General features: G+C 42.2%; 1 protein-coding gene across 4 annotated transcripts in view; it reads left to right on the top strand.

Moving 5' to 3' along the window:
- The first annotated feature begins 292 nt into the window (after window positions 1–292).
- Window positions 293–18,014, top strand: part of CPEB2 (cytoplasmic polyadenylation element binding protein 2) — a 64,141-nt gene continuing 46,419 nt past the window's right edge. Inside the window, exons 1-2 of one of the 4 annotated variants that reach the window (XM_083399008.1) lie at window positions 293–1,803; window positions 6,975–7,265. In XM_083399008.1, coding sequence (XP_083255134.1) covers window positions 1,171–1,803; window positions 6,975–7,265 — 924 coding nt within the window. In that variant the 5' untranslated portion in view covers window positions 293–1,170. The remainder of the gene's footprint in view (window positions 1,804–6,974; window positions 7,266–18,014) is intronic. The other 3 variants (XM_083399009.1, XM_083399010.1, XM_083399011.1) reach the window with 3 other exon arrangements.

Genomic DNA, 18,014 nt, shown 5'->3' with positions numbered 1-18,014 from the left:
GAGCACGAGATCGAGGGCGCTTCAGTTTTTATGCAGATAAATGAGATCGATAGATAGGCAGATATATGTATTTATGTACAGACCGAGAGAGAGAAGGGGTTTTTTTCTATGATTTTTTCAATGTCTTCTTTAAAGCTATTTTTCAGCACAGGGGGATTTTCCCCCAGTACTTTAGTGACGTGAGGAAATCCATTCAATAGAGTTGGACACCAGCCATAAACAGGGCTGCTTCTAGATATACATATACTGATTTTTTTAATTTTATTTTAATAACTTTGACACCGTGAAGGGCGGTGGTTGTTCTCCCCCCCCCCTTTTTTTTTTTGGTCCAGGACAGGTTTTTGTTAGTTAAAACCCTCCCCCACCTCTCTCCGCCCCCTGCCCCCCCCCCCAAGAACCCAAGTACATGATTTTGCAGCCGAAGCCTCTTTTAGCAACGAGCCGGGAAGGTCTGGTTTCGCCATCGCTGGGTACTTCGGGGGCGAAGCAAGCCAGGAAGGAAGATTGGCTCCCCCCACAAAATAAAAACTGGGCAGCAGCGAGGAGGGGGAGAAAAGAAGAAGAAGAGCAGCCTTTGCATTGACTGAAAGAGCCGGACTCTGCGGAGAGGGAGAAAAAGGAAAGCGCCGAGGCAGAAGCAGCAGCAGCGCTTCGGCGGAGGGAGGAGGCGTCGCCCTCGGTCCTTCTCGCCGCTCCGGACGCCGCTTCCCCGAGAAGCCGAAGCAGCTTGTCAGGGGCGGGCGGGTGCTGCTGGCGGGGCTGACCGCGGGGAAGGCGAGGCTGGAGCGCCGGGCGAAGCGGGCGGCGCCGGCCGACCCCACCCACCGCTCTCCTCTTCTCTCCGCCCCGGCCGGCTTTAAACCCCGACCCGGACGAGGGAGTCGCCTGCTGCGTGTCACCCAGCGGCGGCCTCCCGCCTCTCCCTCAGCGGCGCCGCCGCCGCCGTCTCGCGAGCTGAGCCGCCCCGAAGGCTCGCTTCGCCCGCGCCGCCCTTTCTCCTCACAGCGCAGCAGCCCAAGCGCCGCCGCCAGCGCGGGCGGACTCACGGCGGCGTCCCTCGGCTCGCTCGCTCGGCCGACCCCGATGTGGCGCCCGGCGGCGACGCCGACTGCCCGGTGGTGAAGCGGCGGCGGCGCCGTCGTCGCCCGCTCCCTTCTCGCCCTCCTCCCTATGGAGTCTCCCCCCAGCAGCAGCAGCAGCCACTTGCTGGGCAGCGCCGGGAGCCTCCTGCCCGGCGGGCTGGGCTCGGGCTTCAGCAGCCTGCAGAGCCCCGAGCTGGGCAGCCCTCACGGCGGAGGCTCCTCCTCGGCAGCCGCGGCCTCCCCTCCGCCGCCGCCGCTGCCCAGCTTCGGCACGCCGTGGTCGGTGCAGACCTCGCCGCCGCCGCCGCCTCAGCAACCGCCGCCGGGGCAGCAGCCGCCGCCTCAGCCGCCTCCTCCGGCCGCCTCAGCCGCCGCCGCCATGGCTCCTCCGCCGAGCCCGGAGTCGTCGTCGTCTTCGGAGGGCGGCGGCAGCAGTTTCTACGCGGCGGGCGGCGGGATGCCGTCGTCCCTCAACCCGGCTTTCTTCCAGAGCTTCTCGCCCGTCTCGACCCACGCCGCCTCCGTGGGGCCTTTCGGAAGCCCCTTCTCGGCAGCGCCGCCGCCGCCGCCTCAGATCAGTTTACCTCAGCAGCAGCAGCAGCAGAACCGGCGCTCGCCCGTCAGCCCGCAGCTGCAGCAGCAGCACCACCAACACCAGGCGGCCGCGGCCGCAGCGGCAGCCGCCTTCCTGCAGCAGAGGAACTCCTACAACCACCACCAGGTGGGTGCTGCGGGAATCGGGGGTCCTCGGGGGTCCAGGGTGGGTGGCGACCCATGGGAGAAGATCCAGCTCTATTGCCGATTACTGGCTGTTTCCCCGATCTGGCCCTCCTAGTCGTCCGATCAAGGCATTCGCGGCGAAGCAGTTCGGACCTATCGATGGATCGATTGAATACATGATCACGCAGGAAAACGGTGTATTAACAGTCGTCCTCTCCCATTTGGAAGGCCGTGGGTTGTTTAATGGCGGGAGGGCTGGGTAAAGAGGAATTTAATTGCTTGCAGAAAGCTGCTGGTGAAACAGGGTTTGTGTGTGTCAAAGAAAGAGGAGTGTGTGTGTGTGTGTGTGTGTGTGTATCGAAAGAGGATGTCCTATGATTGAAGGACCTTCGTGGGGTTGTTTTGGAAACACGTGTGTGCATGCGTGTTATTTTTGCTTTAAAAATAGTTTTTGCTGAAAACATAAAAGAATGGGGACACACAGACACACACACATTTCGAACGCATGAAAATTGACCAAGGAAATATGGTGGCAAGTTCTGTTTAGGTTTAAAGCATCTCAGGTTTGAACCCTGTCCTATAGGGTTGCTCTCTTCCAAGAAGAGTTTGCCATGTATGCTGTGGCAGGAATCTGTTTTTGAGGAGAGGGACTGCGTGAGGAAGGGGCTGGGGGGGCCAAAGAGAACAGTGGAGTGAGTCTGGGTAGGCTGTGTGTGCGCACATGCGAGAGATTTTTAAGGACACAAATGCACATGCTGAAGTGTCAGAGCAGTGTCAAGCCGCCAGCTGGCTAGTGGACCATGGTGGGGGCCCCAAGGTGCCTTCCTTCGGAGAGAGGAGTTTTTCTAGGGGTTATGGGAGTAGACAAGATGTAGCACACCTGACCTCCCGGTCCAATGTGCTCACAAGGGAACACTTGTGACCATGTATATGGCTTTTCTAGTGCAAAGGTTACCTCGGGGTAGGGGCAAGGGGGAATAAATATCTTTAGGATGATTTCACAAGTTGCAAAATTCCAATGTGAAAAATAAGTCGTAAAAAAAAGATAAAATGAATCCTGTGTGTAGGTCAGTTGTGTGTGGATGATCTTATATGTCTGCTTTTTTTGCACAGTGTGTGTGCATTGGGCAATCAACCATTGAGGTGTAATTGTCACATACGGCGTTCTGTATTGGACTTGCATTGTACAATACATGAAAGTGCTTTCTTTGTTGGAATTCGGTAATATGTGAAGAAGTCCTAGGAAGACAAAGGAGACCTTTAACTCCCACATCTTTTTCTTAGTTTCTGTTACAGTAATTCATAATAAATTACTGTACTAGCATTCAGTTGGCTGTTCTCTCTTCCCAGTCCTCTTGATCAAATCTGCAATCTTAACCCACTTAACTGGCAGAAAGCCCTATTGAATTCAGTAGAACTTACTTCTGAGTAAACACGGTTAGGCTTTTTCCATTAAATATTTATTCTCTGTATATATAATATGGCCTAGACATTTCATGCACTTAACAATACAATCAGTGCAATCTTATGCATGTTTACTTGTAAATAAACTAGGGTTTCTATGCTGAGATCTGCTGAATTTTACTGCTAGTTTTTATTGTTTATTTTGCATTGGGTTTTTCCGCTGGATATTTGTAAATGGTTTTGTATTGTATTTTTATCGAACGATGATAGCCACTTTGTGGAGTATGAGCTCAAAAAGCAGATTATCAGTTTTTTCAAACCAAATAAATTACCAAATAAATAAGTTCTGTATTCAGTACAACTTACATCTGGATAAGTATACACAGGATTTCAGTTATGAAGGGCATGGGTGTAGCGGGGGGGGGGGGGATCAATCAAAATCCTGGCTACGCCCATGATGAAGGGTCTACATAACTTATACTTATGTTTAAGCAATATTCACTGGGTTGTTATACTGGCTACCTATAGATTTTATTTGCTTTTATTCAATAGTTTTATTTTGCAGTGAATCAGCAACATCATAACTTCATAATGAACAGAACAGGGCAGTTTTGAACATCTGTTTCAGACAAGTTTATTAGTTTATAGTGACTGTTTTTTGTTTAAAGGAGTTATACATATGTGTAAACCAACAACCATAAGTGGTAGTCCAAAATCTGGCATTCCAATCCACACACCCATAAATTGGCCTAAAGCAGCTTAAACTGAGTATCTTGATTTATCCAGGTTGTGAATAGGTCTGTACACAAATTTCCGCTTACGTTTTATTTTGCAACACTGAGCTATGTGCTAAGCAGCTTGCATAAGCAGCTGTAGATGCCAAGAAAAGTTTCAGTGTGGTATTTCAGGTTGTCCCAGTCTTTTCGCATGCAGCACTTACTGCTACCTTATGGGTGGGCTGAAAACCTTTTCTCCCATTGGTTGTAAGCTTTCTTCTTTCAATGAGCTCTGCATACTCACAGTAATATAAGTTTACAGATTCATGTTTTCTATAGCAGACTAGCTTTAAACTTCCTTGTTCATCGGGTAGTGTGCTGCATTTTGTTTGTGCTCTAGTATTGTACATTTATGCTTAGTATTAAAAATTTTCCTTCAATCTTTTTATTGATTCATTTAAAACTCTTTAATGTTAAAGGCCTCTTGCTTCTTCTTGGTGTTCCAAGCTGGCCTAGTAGATTGCTGCTGCTCCCATTTTACAGATGGCTGAGAGTAAGTGGCTGCCTAGCAGGTCAAAAGTGGATTGAGATCAAATGTCACCCATGATGGTGTAGAATCTAATTAGGATTGTCTGTGTAACCAACTGTGTTTCTGTAATAAAGACCTACAATGACAAAAAAAAAAAAAGAATTATAAGTTGTATTTAATGGAGAAACTAAAATAAGATTTTTTAAAAGTATCGTTGATATTCACTATTCGGTCTATTGTTGGACAAGCTAAGAATTACAGAAAGAATTTAAGTTTTTCACAAAGCAAATGAAATCTCTTCTGCCTTTTGTGCTTTAAGCTTTTAAATAATAGTACTTGGTGGGCATCAGACTAGCTGTAAAGATGAAAATCCTGTTAAATCCTGTTACCTTCACTGTTAGTTTTACAGTATGATGCCTATTTCTCCTAAAAATTGCAGCATGAGACATTCAAAACTGACCATGTCTATCTGCAATTATTTAGGACTTTAGTGTCTGCTTAATTATCCTACCCAAATGGTTTATATATCTTCTTCACCAGGATGTATCACAACAGTCTTGAAAATATTTCACTTTGAAATAATTATATCGTGACTGTTCCTGTGAGATGCTAGCTCTCATCATCCCTGACGATTGGCCATGGTGACTGGGGCTAATGGGAATCGTAGCCCTCTAGTTGTTGCCGTACTATAAGTTGCCCTTCCAAAATTCTTTTTAAATGTATGGGGTTGCTGTTTTTTAAGCCAAGTGTTAAATTATTAACATTGGAGGTTGACACATTGCACAGCTATAGCTGTTTCCGTATCAGTGTCATTGAAAAGTTTTTCCGTCATATCACTTGACATAAAATATTGTAAAAGCTAAAGAAGGAATTTTGAATGGTTATTCTGTGCAATATCTCTCCCCCCCCCCAACCTGGACCATCTCTCTACCTTTCCTAGGGCTACTATGCTTTTACTTACTTCTTAAGTCATCAACTTCTTATGCTTTTATTGTATATGATGATGCTTTATGGCCTAGCTTTTGCTGTTTAATAAAAAACCCCAAATATAGCTACCGTAAGCTTGTAAATAGCAACTCACCCAATCAGCTGTGATAAATAAGAATCTCTTCCAGGTGACTAGTCAGAAAACCTTTGAAAATTGTAACAGTTATTTCTGTCACACCAACAGTCTGAAAGATAAAGAGCTGAGTACACATAAGTATTATGGACAGTTGAGCTAGCAAATATCTGTGGGACATTAAAGGTGCAGTCTTATACAGTACTTTGATCACCTGGGGGCAAGCCCCATTGAACACAGTAAGACTTAATTTTGAGTTGCACTTTAAGCCTTGCATACTTCTGTAATCCTGAGAGAATCACCTCACTTATCAAAATAAATGTAGATAGGAAGATAGTGTTATTGAAATAGGGATAAATACTTATTATTTTGTGTGTGTGTGCATGAAACCTTCAGTGGTATGTATAAAGCAAGTGTCAGTTTTCATTTTAATTATTTATGAATAATGTTAGAGATACAGAACAGTGAGACTCTGGACTGCAAGTTCAACCAAGCACTCAAGTTGAGGAATTGCAAATATTTCCTAATTTGTGAGAGAACAGGGCTGATCATTTTGGGATATTATAAATCTGGCATGTAGTTTTGACATTTTTCTTTAAAACCTGATTCATCTGTTTCTGTCAACACATACAGCCTTAAGGAAATAGATTCTATTAATAAGTGGCAACTTTTGGTTTTGTACTCTTTTAGTCAGTCACATCTTTGCTTTCATTAGTAGAGGGGCACTAAAACTTTTTTAGAGAGAGTGAGTGTGGGACTGATCTCACAGCAAGAGAGGAAATTAGCAGAAAGAAAAAAGTTTTATTTCCTTGGTATTATAAGATTAGTACTTAAAGTGGGTGGGCCCCCAAGTTCTGCCCTAGAAAAATAACATGCAAAAATTGAGATGGGAATAGAGAGCTTGAGCCTCTCATAGCCATCGCCAGAGATACCTGTTGTCATTCTCATGTCACTACTACGTACAGTGCTACCTCTGGATGCGAACGGGATCCGTTCCAGAGCCCTGTTCGCATCCTGAAGCGAATGCAACCCATGTCCGCGCGTGCACGGGCCGCAATTCACCGCTTCCGCGCATGTGCGTGACATTTTGAGCACATGCGCAAGCGGCGAAACCCGGAAGTAACGCGCTCCGTTACTTCCGGGTCACTGCAATGCACAACCCGAAAATACTCATCCCGAAGCTACTTTAACCTGAGGTATGACTGTATATGCTAGGTTTATCAAAACTAAGAACTATGTTTTGTGTTCCTCCTGTTGCCCTGATCCAGAAAAAGTCAATTTGGCTTTAATAAGATTGTAGTATTAAGCTTATTTGGGAATAAGCGGAATTCTGAATTCAGCAGAAATAATTTCTAAGCAGTCATGCCTAGGATTAGGCTGTGTTACCAATACTTTTAAAGAAATTGATCAGAAATATTTTCAAATAACTTTAGTATTTCTCCTCCTTCACCTCCCCTCCTCAGCCTCTTCTGAAGACATCACCCTGGAGCAACCATCAGAGTACTGGCTGGAGCACAGGAAATATGTCTTGGGGAAGTGTGCATGGTAGAGACCATCGTAGAACTGGAAACATGGGAATTCCAGGAACTATGAACCAGATTTCTCCCTTAAAGAAGCCGTTTTCTGGTAACGTCATAGCTCCTCCCAAGTTTACTCGTTCTACTCCATCGCTGACTCCTAAATCATGGATTGAAGATAATGTTTTCCGAACAGACAGCAACAGTAACACGCTCTTACCCTTACAGGTAAGAATGGTATGTAACCACAGCCTTTTGATGTTGTTCAACTTTTGCCAACATACTGTTTTTTAAATAAGTAAGATGGCCGAAAATGTACTTTCTGACTACAGTTACATCTCCTTAATATATAGCTTGTGTTGTTTAGTTCTCTCTGTAGATATTGAATGAGATAAAACTGAATACTTCCTTAATCATGCAACTTTTGTAACGTTTATACAGTGGAGCCTCCAGATACGAACTTAATTCATTCTGGCACGAAACGTAATTCGTACGTACCCCAGAAAGTCCGCATCTAGAGTGGTACTGCGCATGCGCACATGATGAAACCTGGAAGTATACACTTCCGGGTTGGTCACGTTTGCAACCCAAAAGTTACGTTACCTGAAGGTCACGTAACCCGAAGGTCCACTGTATGTTGTCAGAGCAATGTTTTGCAGCCTGAAACTTGCTATGAAAGTCAACAGTCAGTACGGTGGAATACTTAGCATTGCGGATCTTGATACTGCATTAGTATAGCAATGGCTTTCTGCTGGAATTGCAAACATGGCACTGCAAATGTTTAGATTTGGAATGCAAGTATTCTCTTTTTTATACTTTTGTCATATGATTTTCCTTGTAAATTAACTCTGGTTTCCTTGTCAGTTTCCCCTGCATTTCATACCACTGAAATGAGCAACTTGGTACTTAGAGAATCGGGGGCGGGGGGGGGGAATTGAGTTTTTTTCACTTTTGCATAAACTACAAAACAAGGCAATAGCAGAAATATCAAAGAAAATGTGTTGTATTATCATTTCTTTCAGTGAGTACATGAGTGATGTAGACACATATCAAAGAACAACTATTAATAAGTCCATATGCCATGCTTTTCTTCAAAGCATGGCATATGGACTTATTAATGAAAATTATTTGTATTAGTATGAGTAATATAGTCCCACCATAAAGTAAAGTATGTTCTGGGTGTTTGAGAGCTTTGGGGACTTTACATTGTACATTATAATTTCTCTGGTTGTCAAGTTCCATGCATTGTTATACCATAAAGAAATTTGCAGATCCTAGTGTCTTCAATTTTTGAAACATGGATAATCCTAGGTGGTACCAGCAGCCATGTTGTAAATTCTTTGAGGTTCAGTTGTCGAGTTTGGTTGTGCCATATATTTAAAAGCCAGCCTTGTAAAGTTATTTGAATAGAAGTTTTGAAGATAATGGAAAACTAATGAAACACATTATGCCATGACTTTTTTTTTTTACAATCAGACACTCCCAACACAGGTGAAAAAATGTTCCCTGGGCCCCAAGAGTCTGGTGCTGTTGATGTTGTGTACACTAGCAGATGCTGCAACCAAGGCTAGGATTAGAGTTCAATAAGATGTTATCCAGAGCAATGTTAAAGTATATTGCACATAAAAAAAATCTTAATAGATAACAGTGGAGTGGCTTGCCTAGACAGTAATGAGAAAGCAATCTGTGTATAAGATCACAAACTATAAATCAACCATGTTGTGTTGAAAATGGAATTTCAATGTAGATCGCCTCAGATCAAAGATACAGGGGGCAACATTGAGTAGGCCTCTAGTGGGCATAGTTTTGTGCTCCCCATTTAGGCCGGAAGCTTGCATCCTGCAGGGCAGAAATGTGTAGAAATGATGTTGAAGTTACTGGATTTAACTGCAGCAGTTGGCATTGTATAAATCTGTGTGTCCTATCTTGAAAATCATCTTTCATTCAACACTTAGTTTTTGCATGTGCTAGCTATTAAGTTCTGAAACTTCATAATACTATTGTTGGGCCAGCTTTTCTTGATGCATTTGTAGATGTTTGAGTGGCACAGAAATTTGAGGTATCTGTGTGTCAGTGATACACGTGCACTTGTACAGAATTTAGTGGCTTAATTTTTTTTTATAAAGTCTCAGTTTATATTGCTTATGGTTTTGGGAATGCAAATTGAAAATTGTTCCACACACACTGTAATTTTTTTAAAAAAGTGTTATGGTTAATATTGCTGTGTTGAGAAGCAACTTGGATATTGTGTACTGGTAACTGGGTGGAGTTGTCATTCAGGAATAGGAGATCTTACTCCATTTTGCCTTGACTGTTAATACTGCTTACTATACTGCTAAACCAGTGCCCCATATATCAACAGAGTCTTTCCTCTACTCTTCCTCCATTTGAAAGTATTCTCAAAGTACGAAAAATACCTTAATACCTTAAAAAATACCTTAACAGTGAGGTTAGTAGTCAGTATGACCATTATCTTTCATTTATTAATGTGCAGTGGCATTTCCATTACTTTGAGAAATCTGGAGATCACTTTCAAGGAAGTCTTGTTGAGAAGGAATTGAATTTTCCTAGCACTGAAAACACAATACTTTGCTATTGGGAAAACATGAATTTATTCCTTCTACACTTCTTAGTGCTGTGTGAAGTAGATTTCATAAATGTCTTGCGACATCCATGGTAACAAAGGATGCATGTTTGACTCCACCCTTGCACCATTTTATACAGTTTTTGAAACTAATTTTATCATATTGAAGCTAAGCTCTCCCAGGCTGTAACAATAAAGCATGTGAATTAAAAAGAAGAGGAGTAGCATGAGCTACAGACATTCTCATTCTGACCTTGTAGTATTTATGTCAAGTCTACTTTTTTATATAAAAAAGTTAATAAACTTTAATCTGTGAATTGATAGTAGTTAGGATCATTTTGTTCTGTATAGCATGAAATTGTTTATGAATTGTAAGCAAGCAGATAAAACAAGTATAAGACAATAGGATTATTATTGTTGTTGTTATTTCTCACACTTCTGGAATAGCAAATGGCTTTTGCACATTTTATGAGTGGAGAGATTGGCAGCTGTTGTAGCTGAGACAGCACCATAACAGTTCAGTTACTCTTCTGAGTATGTTCTATGATTGTGATTATTCCTCATTGCATCTTGGCTGCGTTCAGTATGGATGATCTACACGGGCACCTGTACAGTGCTATCTTCCAGTTACTGTATTTTTCGCTCTATAAGACGCACCAGACCATAAGACACACCTAGTTTTTGGAGGAGGAAAAAAGAAAAGAAATATTCTGAATCCCAGAAGCCAGAACGCTGCGCAGCGAAAGCAGCGATCCCTCTTGCTGTTCTGGCTTCTAAGATAGCTGTGCAGCCTGCATTCGCTCCATAAGACGCACACATATTTCCACTTACTTTTTAGGAGGGAAAAAGTGAGTCTTATAGAGCAAAAAAAGTATGGTAATTCTCTGCCTTTGTTATATGACATGATTATTCATGCCATCCTACTGGCTTATTGGCTTCTGCTATTAAAAGCAAAATTGCAAGATCTTTTCCCAGCAAACACTGTGTGATCTTGAGGTAAATAAGGATTTTATTTTATATTCACCCAAAAGGAAAGCAATGCCCAACCTGGTGATAACAGAATAAATGATATAAGGAGGGAGCTGCAGCCCAAGATAGGAAAAGAGGTAGTAAGGGAACACCTAGCTACTTTGTTGTTGTTGTTTAGTCGTTCAGTCGTGTCCGACTCTTCGTGACCCCATGGACCAGAGCACACCAGGCACTCCTGTCTTCCACTGCCACCCGCAGTTTGGTCAGATTCATGTTTGTAGTTTCGAAGACACTATCCAACCATCTTGTCCTCTGTCGTCCCCTTCTCCTTGTGCCCTCCATCTTTCCCAACATCAGGGTCTTTTCCAGGGAGTCTTCTCTTCTCATGAGGTGGCCAAAGTCTTGGAGCCTCAGCTTCAGGATCTGTCCTTCCAGTGAGCACTCAGGGCTGATTTCCTTCAGAATGGATGCGTTTGATCTTCTTGCAGTCCATGGGACTCTCAAGAGTCTCCTCCAGCACCATAATTCAAAAGCGTCAATTCTTCGGCGATCAGCTTTCTTTATGGTCCTAGCTACTTTAAACGAATTCAAATCTCCAGGGCCTGATGAACTGCATCCAAGGGTACTAAAGGAGCTTGTGGATGTATTTTAAGAGCCCTTCTCTATTATCTTTGAGAATTCTTGGAGAACAGGTGAGGACCCTGCAGACTGGAGGCAGGTAAATGTTGTCCCCATCTTCAAAAAGGGGGAAAGGGGTGACCCAGGAAATACCAACCGGTGAGCTTGACATCAATACCAGGGAAGATCCTAGAACAGATAATTCAACTGTTGGTTTGTGAGCATCAGTGGCGTAGCGTGGGTTGTCAGCACCCGGGGCAAGGCAAGTAATTTGCGCCCCCTAACCCGTGGATTTGCGCCCGCTAACCCTAACCCCCAGATGTTGCGCCCGGTGCGGCCGGCCCCCCCTGCACCCCCCACGCTACGCCACTGGTGAGCATTTAGAAAGGGATGCTGTGATTACTAAGCCCCAGCATGGGCTTCTCACAAATAAGTCATGCCAGACCAATCTGATTTCTTTTTCTGATGGAAGTACAAACTTGGTAGATCATGGAAATGTTGTGGACATAGTGTATCCTGATTTCAGTAAGGCTTTTGACAAAGTCTGCCATGATATTCTCACAAGGAAGCTGCTAAAATGTGGGTTGAACAAGGTAAATGTTAGGTAGATTTGTAGCTGGTTGACTGACTGAATCCAAAGAGTACTCATTAATGGTTCCTTGCCACCCTGGAAAAAAGTAACAAGTGGGGTGCCACACGGTTCTGTCTTGGGCCTGTTGTTGTTTAATGTCTTTATAAATGACTTGGATGAAGAAATTGAGGGGATGCTAATCAAATTTGCAGATGACACCAAACTGGGAGGGGTAGCTAATGCTGCAGAAGACAAAATCAGAATTCAAAATGACCTTAACAGATTGAAGAACTGGGCACAAGCTAACAAAATGAATTTCAGTAGGGGCAAATGTAAGGTTCTGCACTTAGGCAAGAAGAACCAGATGCACAAATATAGGATGGGGGGGGCACCTGGCTTACTAGCAGTACATGGGAAAAGGATCTAGGGGTCTTGGTGGCCTTATTACCTTTGGTGCTCTAAAATGCTATGCAGAAGCTAGTATACTAGAACCCCAACAATACTTTCCCCATGGAGTGGAATATGAGCACAAACTGCACCCAGTCATGTGGGGCAGAACATTTTGTAGCTTTATTTTCTGTGGAAACTAAGTATGGATGTGCAGAAACAAATTTCAAATAGTTTTAGACAAGCTAGGCGCTTTTAGCTTAGTGCATTAAATACAAATAAAACAGCCATACTAAATTAGAACTCCGTAGGGCACCAAATTCTACTCTCCCTCCCCCCATTCTAACTGAAAGTTTTCAGATGTAAGTTAACCTGCAAATTACCCTAATTTGCAGGCTAGACAATGAGATTGAATTTTCCAGTTCATTTCCCCCCTCAAACCCCATTTCTCTGATTGCACCTGTATGTTTTGCCCATCTTGCGCTCCCTGATCTAGATGTCAAATACCCTCGTTCATATGCACTTTTATTTAGCAAAAAATATAAAATATGCCATCAGTATCTAATCACAGATCTTGTGCATCACATGTAGTTTGTCTCTGTAATAGAGCAATCTCTTCCTGTTGTCTGGACTGAAACACCTTGATGAATCTATGTATGCATGTAATAGTGCCCTGTGCCTATAGTAGAAAGTTGTCATGAATTGTAGCTTTTCCTCACATTTAATGCTGTTTTCACATGTAAAGTTTTATGTGCAGGACTTGTCCAGTTTCTCATATGGAAGTATTTTAGATTAGGATTTGTGCAAAGCATGAATACAATACTCTCCCCCATTGTACTTTGAGGTACTCTTCCTCTGAATCTGGAGACTCCATTTAGTGTACATGATTAATAGCTGATAAACATATGCTCCATGAATTTGTCTAATCCCCCTTTAAAGTCATCTCCCTCCCTGGTCTTCACCATTTATTGTGCCAAGAGAACTCTGATGATGCATTGTGTGAAGATGTCCTTTCTTTTGTCTTCCTTTAATCAATTGCCAATAAATTTCATTGAATGACCCATATTGCAATTTTTATTGTTTTTTCATGTATAAAAAGCCCCTCTCTTTTCCAGTTCTTCACATCATGCCTAATTTAAGGCATCTTGTTTTTATTATTGCTTGTTAGCCGCCCTGAGCCCAGCCTTGGCTGAGGAGGGCGGGGTATAAATAAAATTATTATTATTATTATTATTATTATTATTATTAGTCATGCAGTTATCTGACTTAAACCCTTATCTCCATTAAATATCAATTGGCTTCTTTCTAACCCCATGTTGAGGAGGTCAGCTTTAGTGATAGACAAGAAGAAGGGAGGATGCTTAGGGCAGCGTCTCACACCCCTTTCTTTGCCCTGCAGGACTAAGAGTTGAGTCTTAATATCCAGCAGTTGCTGCTGCCACCACTCCTTTTTGGTCACCTATATCCCCAGAAACAAGGGGTAGGGAATGAGGATATCCAATTAATGGTTGAATTCCGGGATCCTGGATTGGCAGGCTTCATGTCTCCAGCCAATCCCTTGCAATTTATGTAGAGTGTAAAGTCAGCTCTCCAGCGCTCTGTTTCTCCCTGACAATAGGGCATATTACTGGATTTCCTAACTCTGTTCTTAGATTTCAATAGCGTTAAACCCAAAGCAACCTAGGTGCGTGGTGATTCCCGAATCCTGAGGGTGGCAGTCACATACTGATTCCACTAGTTCAGTTGTGAAAGTTTATTAAGAGTACACAAGGAAAAGGGCAGTAAGGTCCAACAGAAATATTAAAAAGAGCCGGAAGGCTCTAACACCTGATTACTTTTATTCTAATTGCTAATAGCACAATGATCTCAGTCTACTTACACATAGGCAGTGAGGCTGGTTAGCTTCCTGGTGGTATGGAAGAGCCAGCCTGGATTCCTGATTATGAGAGGGACAAAAGTTGCAAGAGCAGCTCAGTTTTTAAATTCTCTCTCTCCTCTCCCTTCTCCCCTCTCCCTGAAGAGAGTGACCTTTGGATCTTTCTGACCAATGAGAGCCACAGTCATTTTGTCAGATTTGTCACATATCCCAGGTAGGCTTCTTAAGTACCTTTTCCCATGTGAGAAGAATTAGTGGGAGATACATGACAGTCTGGCTTAGAGAAATGATGGAAGTAGGAGACCAAGGTCCTGTGTGACAGCAAGTTGCATATTTTTTGGTAAGGGAACTCCAGTTCCACATTTGAGGTTTTTTAAAAACAGTAAAATATTTGAATATAACTTGGATTAAAACAAGATAATATCAAAAACCAGAGTAATAGCTTTCAACTTTAAATACGTTATTTCTAGGGAAGTTAGAATGGACTGAAAGGTCTGTAAAATATCTTGGTGAATTCTTAAGAAGGATATACAGTATATTAATGTAATTAAGAATAACTGCAGACTCTTAAGAAAATCAAGGTCTGGTGGTCTTGTCTATCTGTTTAAATACCTCATTTGGATGAGGGTAATTAAGAATATAAGAACTGGAGTTGCAGCATTGTGAAACAGGGAGAAAGTGAAGGGCTTAGTGTTGCATGAATGCACCTAACCTCCTCCCGGGCCCAGAGTTCGGAATTAGCCAGGCACATTTTGCACCTGGTTTTTGACACTTGTGACCAAATGAAGATGCCTGGATGGTGCCTGACATCTCCACCATCTGGAAGTGCATGCCTGAGGTTCATTGGACTGTTTTCACACACTAATACCACATCCTGTACAATTCTATCAGTTATATTTTATCTGTACAATTGAAAATAATTTCAGGAACCAAAATGCTTTTTCTGGGCAGCAGCAGTCACCGTTATGAAAAAGAGGTAGGAGTAGGCTAATACATATGTGGACTCTCCCTGGATCGAGTGACTTTAAGTTCTCAAAGTTCTTAACCTAGCTCAAGGTTGTCATCTGAACTAGCCAGTTATTTAACTGATAATCAGTCATAGTCCATCATATAAGACTTTAGAGCCATCTTACCCCTAGACATTTTGTTTTGCTGACTCTAACCTTGGTTTATGGAGCCATTTGGCACTGAGCTTATGTATCTGAGTTTCGGACACTGCCCAGTCCTATTCACTCTGCTTCAACCCACATGACCAAGAGAAAGGAGTTCAGAACTTTCCACTTCGGCTCTTAGTTATGGTTTGGGAAACAAAGGCAAACACAAAACGTGAGAAGAGAGTAGGCTCACTCACGTCACCTTGAACCATGACTTAGCATGACATCTGAATGGAGCCAGTGTTTCTTCACTCTGTCCAGATTGTGTATAATTTTATAAACTTCTGCCATATTCCTTCCTCAGTAAATCTCTTACTATGCTAAATAGTTCCAAATACTTTTGCCTTTCCTCATAGAGAAGATGTTTCATTACCTTTATCATTCTTGTTGTCCTTTTATGTACTTTCTTCTGTTCTATGTTGTCCTCCTTGAGAGGGAGAGACTAGCAATTTTCTTTTCAGTCCCCTTAATCATTCCCAACATGGAATTTGCTGTTGCTATCCCAGCTGCAACATGCAAACTTTACATTTTCATTGTGCTATTTTTTATCTTCTGGTCTGTGACTGTCAGTTTAGACCTCCCCACCATCACCTGTGTATAGGTGAAGTTAGGATTATTTATTTCCTTCACTGGGCATTACCTTGAAGCAAGGAATTCTCATATAAATGATAATGAAATCATTATGAATTTAACCAAAAGGGAGCTTTTTTAGAAACCTGTTGATTTTTATCCCAGATAAGACTATGAGATTCACAGATATCATTAAAATTTATCAGATGTAGCAAAAAGCTGAAAGGTGAAGCAGAAAATTATTTTATGATTAGGAAAAAGGATTGTAGTGCTAAGCCTACAGTTGCATTACAAATAATCCAAACTGGTGTTTTTATTAGACTGGCTCAGTGACAGTGTGATCCATCTTGGATATCCCATGAACAAGTAAAATATTTTTTTTAGAGATTGTATTCAAACCTTGGGCAAATATGTTAATTTCGCTCCAGAAACCTTACCCTAAGTAGTTCAATATGTGAATTTTAACCCATTTGCAACTTAGAAATGCCAGCATTTGAGGAAAATGCATTATAGAGAGCTATAAATACTACATTGTTAATAACATATGCAGAGATTACAGGTTCATTTCAGCAAAACTGAATCCAAGATATATTGAACTAGCAGTTTCCATATCTTGCATTAGAACTCTGATAGATTTTTTCAAGCTGCAACTGCTGTATCTTAAAGTAGTTTCCCCATAGTCTTCCAGCATTTAATATGCAGCTTTTTTATACTTTGCCACTTTAACATGTAGCTATTTTATTGTTCCTTTATCATTGCTAAAAAAAAATGTAAAGCTCATATAGTAATGACAGTGGTAAAGCTGTCACGGCCTATGACCCTTGCTCAATTATTTGTTACAGCTTTGGAACAGCAAAAACATCGAAATCTGTGGTTCCAAAAAGAAAAAATATTAGACTTGAGTAACAACTTCTGTTGTTTTTTCTCTGTGTTAGTTTTGTATCCAGGAAATACATATTCTTATTTTGCATTATTCTGACCTTACTGATAGCTCTTTTTCTTGTTTGGAAATCACTTGGAGGTAATCAGAGGTTCTGAACAACTGTGTGTGCAAGTTTCAGAAGGAATTACATATTAAGGTATTGCAGCAAAGAGAATTGTGGTATAACCTTTTTACTTTAGAGCACACTTTATTCGGGTAGCGATGTAGGCATCCAGGAAAGCTTGCATCATTTGTGTCAAGAGACTTCCAAGGTTTAGAGTAGAATCATAGAATCATAGAGTTGGAAGAGACCACAAGGGCCATCGAGTCCAACCCCCTGCCAAGCAGGAAACACCATCAGAGCACTCCTGACATATGGTTGTCAAGCCTCTGCTTAAAGACCTCCAAAGAAGGAGACTCCACCACACTCCTTGGCAGCAAATTCCACTGTCGAACAGCTCTTACTGTCAGGAAGTTCTTCCTAATGTTTAGGTGGAATCTTCTTTCTTGTAGTTTGGATCCATTGCTCCGTGTCCGCTTCTCTGGAGCAGCAGAAAACAACCTTTCTCCCTCCTCTATGTGACATCCTTTTATATATTTGAACATGGCTATCATATCACCCCTTAACCTCCTCTTCTCCAGGCTAAACATGCCCGGCTCCTTTAGCCGTTCCTCATAAGGCATCGTTTCCAGGCCTTTGACCATTTTGGTTGCCCTCCTCTGGACACGTTCCAGTTTGTCAGTGTCCTTCTTGAACTGTGGTGCCCAGAACTGGACACAGTACTCCAGGTGAGGTCTGACCAGAGCAGAATACAGTGGCACTATTACTTCCCTTGATCTAGATGCTATACTCCTATTGATGCAGCCCAGAATTGCATTGGCTTTTTTAGCTGCCGCGTCACCTTTGTACCTTGACAGATACACCAACAGCAAGCATATCTGGGAGGAGATGGCCTGACACCACTTATCCAGACCCTGTTAAACCTCCTGCTTCAACAATACAGAGGTCACAAACATTTTTGGGATCTGTGGACACATTCATAATAGGATTAAAATGGAGCCTTTTGAATTTGCATTATGTTATATGGGGTTCTTATGTTAAATTAAACTTTGCAGTGGTAGACTGCATGGTAAAAAATCAGATGCAGTGCTTGTTAGCACCCTAAAATATTGATTCAAGGTACAGATCCTCATGGATCTTCATATTTTTTTACACAGTATGCCAATAAAATCAGCAACAAATCACAGAACACAGATGTGAACTACAATTTGATGGTAGGTTGACTGGATCCTTTGAAAAATTTTGAGAATCTGTATGGATCTGTGTCGTATTGG

This window comes from Podarcis tiliguerta (assembly GCF_965153285.1).
Source record: "Podarcis tiliguerta genome assembly, chromosome: 9".
Classification (NCBI taxonomy): domain Eukaryota; kingdom Metazoa; phylum Chordata; class Lepidosauria; order Squamata; family Lacertidae; genus Podarcis; species Podarcis tiliguerta.
The sequence above is the reverse complement of the archived record's forward strand: the minus strand, read 5'-3'. Positions and strand labels throughout refer to the sequence as shown.